Source organism: Sinocyclocheilus rhinocerous, unplaced genomic scaffold (genome assembly GCF_001515625.1).
Source record: "Sinocyclocheilus rhinocerous isolate Xijiao unplaced genomic scaffold, SAMN03320098_v1.1 scaffold115, whole genome shotgun sequence".
NCBI lineage: Eukaryota > Metazoa > Chordata > Actinopteri > Cypriniformes > Cyprinidae > Sinocyclocheilus > Sinocyclocheilus rhinocerous.
Window position 1 is genome coordinate 2,296,807 of NW_015650001.1, and position 6,879 is coordinate 2,303,685.

General features: G+C 38.5%; 2 protein-coding genes across 2 annotated transcripts in view; both read right to left on the reverse strand.

Annotated features, from left to right (window-relative positions):
- LOC107711244 (zinc finger protein 569-like) overlaps positions 1-2,116 on the reverse strand; it is a 6,356-nt gene extending 4,240 nt beyond the window's left edge. Inside the window, exon 1 of the mRNA XM_016516193.1 lies at positions 2,004-2,116. Within this exon, the coding sequence (XP_016371679.1) occupies positions 2,004-2,040 (37 nt within the window). The 5' untranslated portion in view covers positions 2,041-2,116. The remainder of the gene's footprint in view (positions 1-2,003) is intronic.
- Positions 2,117-2,192: 76 nt separating this feature from the next.
- Positions 2,193-6,879, reverse strand: part of LOC107711243 (uncharacterized) — a 12,804-nt gene continuing 8,117 nt past the window's right edge. Inside the window, exons 5-9 of the mRNA XM_016516192.1 lie at positions 4,604-5,616; positions 4,440-4,509; positions 3,844-4,018; positions 2,689-2,851; positions 2,193-2,516 (exon numbers count right to left, since the gene is read on the reverse strand). Of these exons, the coding sequence (XP_016371678.1) occupies positions 2,689-2,851; positions 3,844-4,018; positions 4,440-4,509; positions 4,604-5,616 (1,421 nt within the window). The 3' untranslated portion in view covers positions 2,193-2,516. The remainder of the gene's footprint in view (positions 2,517-2,688; positions 2,852-3,843; positions 4,019-4,439; positions 4,510-4,603; positions 5,617-6,879) is intronic.

A 6,879-nucleotide genomic window follows, 5' to 3' on the forward strand; every position in this document is an offset into this window, starting at 1 on the left:
GTCAGCTGCAGTCCTGGTGTCTCTCAAAAAATGTTTTCCTGTTGTGAAAGAAGAAAATATGGTCAAAATATTTGGTGTATATACTGTTACAATTAATGCCTCAAACTTGAAGAGCATTTACAGTACATGCATAAATTATCTTTTCTAACATTAAATCCTTTCTATAAATATTATAAATATATTATTACTGTTTATCATTATAAAATAACAGTAAAAATTATTTGCAAAAAAACTTACGAAAATTACACATGGTTTTGAAACAAATAAAAAAGGTTATTACAGTTAAAACATTTTGCTACACTCACCATAGTTTAAGCATGTTATTTGTAGTAAAACCGTAGTTATACAATTGTAATAAAAAACATTTCATTTCTCGGTGATCCCACATTTTTCCATTTTCATTTTTGTAGCTATTACAAAAATTCTATACTTAATTGAACTGCCCAATTTCCATTCATCACTTTATTAATTTGAATAATTAATGTAAAATAACCTGCCAAAATTTACATAACCTCAAAGACGCAACTTCGCAAGGATCATAATTTAAGATGAATGAATTTCTGATCTTTGTGTTGTACGGCTTCTGCCATCAGTCCAGGCAAGGGAGGCAGAGTCTCTTTAGAAAAAAAAAACTGGATGAGGAAGTTATCGATATTACAAAAATAAAACAACGCAAGTATTACAAAATGTGACATTAAAAAGTGTAAAAGTCACTAGTTTTTACAAAGTAACTGTCCAACAGCGACACCCGCTGGTAAAGCTAAAAAGAACAGCTGAACATTAGTTGACAAATAAAATATATTGTTTATATTGTTACTGTCTTTTGTTATTATTTTGGAATAAATATGAAAATACGTAAAAACACTAACTTGATGAGATTTATCGGTTTTGATAAACAGAATATTACATAGTGTAAAAATACAAAATATAATTGCATTTTGCCTTTTAAGTATATATGAAGGGGTATGAATACTTTCGCAAGGCACTGTCTGCATATATATATATAACATTTCTGTCCCCCTCACTTCTGAAATGATGGCTACGCCCCTGTATATAGTATACACAGTGTAGTTTTACCGAGCAAACAGCAGAAACGGCGAGAAAGACCGTGGCAGCTGCCAGAAACGACTAGTGGCAGCTGCCACGAACTCTGGCAGCTGCCTTTGACTCCTGGCAAGAACTATGGCAACTGATACATAAAAATGTACTGTATAAAAATTATTACTGTATAATAGATGGAACTTTGCATCATCATTAAAAAAAAAAAAACATCACCGCACGCCACTGAGAACAGTGTAGTTTTACCGAGCAAACAGCAGAAACGGCGAGAAAGACCGTGTCTGAACTGAGTCCCTACGAGATGGACAAGTACAAAACATCTTTTCTTAACTTTAGGTTGAATAGAAAAATAATGTCTACCCTTGATTTCCTTTTCCCATCCTCTCTGCCATTCTTTTATTAAGCCCTCTTTAACTCTTTCCCTCAGTTCCACCCTCCCCAAGGATACATGGATATCTATTTCTCTTCCTAAGCTCTCCTTCGCTATATAATCTGCCTGCTCATTCCCTATCACCCCAGCATGCCCAGCAGAAACGACTAGTGGCAGCTGGCGCTGCCAGGATTTGCGCTTGCTCTCTCTCCATTTGTGTGAGCGTTCCAATTGGAATTTTACAAAAGAAAGAACAAAACAAAAACGGCCAAAACGTTGTTGCTGGCGCACTCTGAAATAGTGAGTGTTGTTGTATAGTGCTTGCTAGGGTGTTCTGTAGTTGCTCTCTGGCCCACGTCAAACAAGCCCACCTTATCTCTCTTTGATATCTGACAAGAGTCTGTAAGGCTCTTTCACCCAATTTATTTATCATCTGTCAGGCAAGTTTTAGGAAATATCACGCTTCTCCTCAACATGCCGCAGTAGTGATCTATGTAACATAGGTAAGCATAGCTTTTACCATGTTCTGTGGTACAGAAAGTGTTGAAATTCACACTACTAAGGAAAAACTCACCAGGTTTCAAATTAGGCTGGATCCGTGTGCAAAACATCTTCAATAGGTTTGCTTTTCGGGTTGAATCTGTACGTTTAATTGTACTTGTTCATTTAAAAGTACACTGTTAAGACTTCTATTTTTATCAGCAGGTTACTGCAATTACAGTACTGTTTTGATTACTTATTTACAGTAAACAATACACAATACAAAAATCTGCTGTAATCTACTTGTAGCTATTGTATAAAGTAAGTAGTACCACAACATTATAGTATCACTGTAATCATATTATTCCTTAATTTAAAAAAAAAAAAAAACATTTAGTTGATACATTTTTTATTGTTGCATGAATGACTTAAAGGAACGTAATAAAATATTTAGTATAAACATTACAGCAACATTCAAATAGAACAGTACAAGTAATAAAGTAAAAAAAAGAAGGTATCGCAATGTGAAAAATTGTCACTTTAAGTAGTAACTCATCATAGTAGCAGTAGTAGTAGTATTCAGAGCAGGGCCAGGATGAAGACAATTCTGAAACACATGAAAAAACTGATTATTGTCAGCTGTTACTTTCAGAACACCTTTTATAACTCATTACGTGTTCACATTTAAGTGTTTAATCCCATACCTTTAATAACAAAAGTTTGGCTTAAAAATTCTATACAAAGATTTTTTTCAACTTTATAAAACTGCTCGCACTTACTTAACTTGTTGTTTTCCACTCGAATTCTGAAAGCCTCTGCATAAACGTAGCCACGCGGGTATTAAAGTTTTGGGGTTTCCTTTGGACAGCTGAACCCGTCCTTCGGCTTATACCTGATTTTGAGGTGCATTTAGTCCCCTCAGGATTAATCCTTACGAAAAACCTAAAGAACAGTAGATCAATTTTTAAACAAAACATCAATTTCACAAGGCCTACAACTATGTCAATCACAGAAACACGGTTTAAAAGGGGTTAGAGGTTTGCTATTTTATATAAGTTCCAGGACACCCTAAACAGGGAGCCATAACCTTGTTTACCTAATCCTATTAAAAAGTAGGGTAGGCGATTTCAGAGAGGCAAGAAATAGTAATCTAGCTTTGAAAGCATTAGATCCCACCCCGCCTGCATAATCACTCTCCAAAGCCACACCTCCACCAAAACACATGAATGCACACAGGCAGACCAGAAGCTAACTAGCAACATGAGAGACGGCGATGGTGGAGGGTTGAATGATTATATATATATATATATATATATATATACTCCTGCTGTCAGATTACTTAGAGTCTCATTCACTGGTAAAAAAATAAATAAATTTCAGTACAAAGCTCATATTATTACAATAATAACTTATTTCTTGCTCGTTCTGCAATACCGTAATGGAACGCACTGATGGCGTATCATGTCTGCGAGAACGGTGCATGGAAATATGCAAATACATACATTGACAGGCAGGTTGGAGAGCCTATCGTAGTTCTCGGACCGAGGGATATGATTGGACGAACATTTTATGGTCCTACGCCTTCCACAGATTATATAAATACATTTAGACCACTTAACTTAGTGACTGCTATCAGGATGTGAAGAGACTTTCAACCAGCATAACAAAAAATGTTTTTGAACCAAATCACCTACCCTGCATAAAAGAGTTTCTGGTAAATTATGTATAGTTTATCAACAAACCAATAAGCTTAATTGTTAGTTACAGTATTTAATTAGTCACCATCAAATTGCATCCACAAACTATTTTACCTCCATAAGCTTAAGTGTTTCTGATCCAAAAGAGACCAAAGTAAAATACCAAAAGAAAGGGAGTAAGATATAAAAATAAAATAAATAAAAAAGCCAAACAGGTCGAATGTCCTCTACACTCACCTCTGAATGAGCTCCAGGGTGGTGCTAGCTGACTCCTCGTACTCGATATTAAAAACGTAGAAGCACCCAAAGAACACAGACAATGCCGCTGCAAAGTCCAGCTGGTCGTCTAAAGAATGTGTTACTCTGCCCTCAATACTGACAAACCACTTAGATGAAGTCAGCAATGTCTCACCTGAAATATGAAAAATTACTATAAATAGTGAAGTGACATGTGGCCAAGTATGGTGACCCATACTCAGAATTAGTGCTCTGCATTTATCCCATCCAAAGTGCACACACACAACAGTGAACACACACACACCGTGAACACACACCCGGAGCAGTGGGCAGCCATTTATGGTGCGGCGCCCGGGGAGCAGTTGGGGGTTCGGTGCCTTGCTCAAGGGCACCTCAGTCGTGGTATTGAAGGTGGGAGAGAGAGCGCTGTACATTCACTCCCCCCACCCACAATCCCTGCCGGTACGAGACTCGAACCCGCAACCTTTGGGTTACGAGTCCGACTCTCTAACCATTAGGCCACGACTTTCCATCTTAGCATCTTAAATATATGTCCAAGTAAAAAACCTACCATTTGTAGTGTAGCAATGTCTTACCAAGCATGATGAGCCGGGGCGTTGCCGGTAAGCTCATTTCATTTTCGATGGACGTCTTGGTAGAGTTTTCCTTCAAAGCAGAACATCAAAACATTTTAACACTCAAGCTTTGTCAAAACCCATTCGAAACTTAAGTAGAACTGCAACATTTCATAGTTACTGACATCTGCTAAGATGAACACAGCGTTGTCCTTTTCCTTAAAGAGTTTCATCATCAACAGGATGGCTGACATGGCAGTCTTGTTATTATCTGTTGCATTGGCGTCGTCGATCTCACTTAGCATACTCTGGATCTCTTCACTCCACTTCAGTCTCTGTCTACTGAAGTAGTTCAGTATTCTCTTGGATTTAACAAAAAGAGTTTCGTTAAAGCGGCTTCTGATGTCAATCCCAGTCAGGATTTTGAAGTGCCTGCAGAGGCCTCTTTCAGTGAACAGTAACGGCCAATGCCCCTCAATCTCACTGATGGTAGGAGGGGGGCATGAGTTGATCATGTGGCGCTGGTAAACATACGTCTGCTGCATTAAGTCACCTACGTTGGGCAACTCGGCAGCCTTTGGGCCTGCAGACTGAAAAATCTCTGCCGCAACCTTCCTCTTCATTTCAAGAGATTCTGCCGTCTCTCCTTCTGGGATGGAAGATGGCTGCCAATTGATGCATCCGTAACTGTCCACTTTACATCTGACTTTTGTCCTCATGTAGTTGTCCTGTTGTCCAGGTCTTTTCGCTGATGGTCTTCTAGGTCGACGAATCCTGTGTTCCATAACATCTCTATTCACATGTTCTACCCTAGTTTTTAGTTGTCTTTGTAAGCAACTGAAGCCATTTCCTAGTTGTTCTCCTTCCTCAGAAATGTCTCCGAATGTCAGGGGATATGCAGACACGATGTTTCGTGCCACTTCCCCACAAGCGGCTAAGTTTGGGTTTGGACAGTGGGCTTGCATGGCTGCCACCACGATCCTAACAAACTCCCTTCTCGGTCCTGGTCGAGCTCTCTCTCCAGTGGACGTGGCCTGAGCGAGAGCTGCTGGCATGCGGTTCCAGGGAACCTGGAAACTTCTGAGCCAGTTGGACTTGATGAATGAAGGAATGAAGGGCTGTTCAGGAAGGGACTCGTTTGATGATAACGGAGTGAGCGTCATCTCGTTAGGTGTTCCATCCACTTGACCGTTGGATTCTTGAGGGGGGAAAAAATCATTAAAAGATACAGAGAAACTGAAATATGTTGATGGGCCAACAAGGTACCTTCTTCAGAGGCCTCAACCATCATACAGAAAATATTTGAAAAAAAAAAATCCACAACACATGCATGTGCACATGAATCTGCTTATAATCTCATTCTAATGTGAATGAATTGAGTACGCTAAATAAGTGACCATGTGCCCAAGGTTAGTTATTTTGCATAAAACACACTCAAAGCATCTCTTTATAAGGGATTTCGGCACAATCTTTTATCTGACTCCGCAAACACATGACGCTTTCTGAAGACACACTCTCACCTGAGAGCATGTGCAACAAGATTCTCAAGCAATGCCAAGTCTGCCATCCTTAAAACCCATTTCAAACACTTTTTATACACACAACCAGATTACAGACATATGAATATCATTGCTTTTATGAAATATCAATGTATAAAATTTCATCTAACACGTTTTATAGCACCACCCAGAGAAGACCATTTTTGTGTATGTGTGGTTTCGGTAGTTCCTACATTTTTCCGTGAATTTAGAATACATTTTTGTATCCAAGTTATTGATGAATCATGATTTTATTCGTGAAAATGTTTGTACATAGACGTCACACACAAATTTGTGCATACACAATGAGACCCATTGTTTTAATTGCTCTGAATTCTGAATAAATTTGCTTAGCCTAAATACATTTCTTGGAACATCAGTGTGTAAATAGACTCTCTCTCTACAAGCTCTGAAGAGAATACAGATGTGGCCTTTGAAAACTTGTGAAAGAGAAAGATCATGTCACACAATGTTAGGCAGCATGGTATGTCTCAGTCAGTGTTAGAAAAGATGTTTTGAAATGCAAATATCCAAGGACATAATTTTCCTATTTATTATATTAAAATGTAGTTATATTAAAAATTGTCCTGGCCATTCCAAGCTCGATCATTGCAGTCAATGGGTGTTGCAGTGCTTCAGTCCAAAAGAAGTTAAATAAAAAGCGTCCATCCATAATAAAAAGTTCCTCACACGGCTCCGGGGGGTGAACAAAGGCCTCCTGTAGTGAATCGATGAGTTTTTGTAAGAATAATATCCATATTTAAAACGTAATAATCACTTAAATCTAGCTTGCGCTCACTGTTGTAAATGGAAGCAGTTCCGGGCGGATGACGTATGAGGTCAGTGTTGTGCATGCGTCGCTCAGAAGTGACGAACGCGGAAGTGCAGCGAAAAGATCAAAACAAAACAACGGTCACTAATTA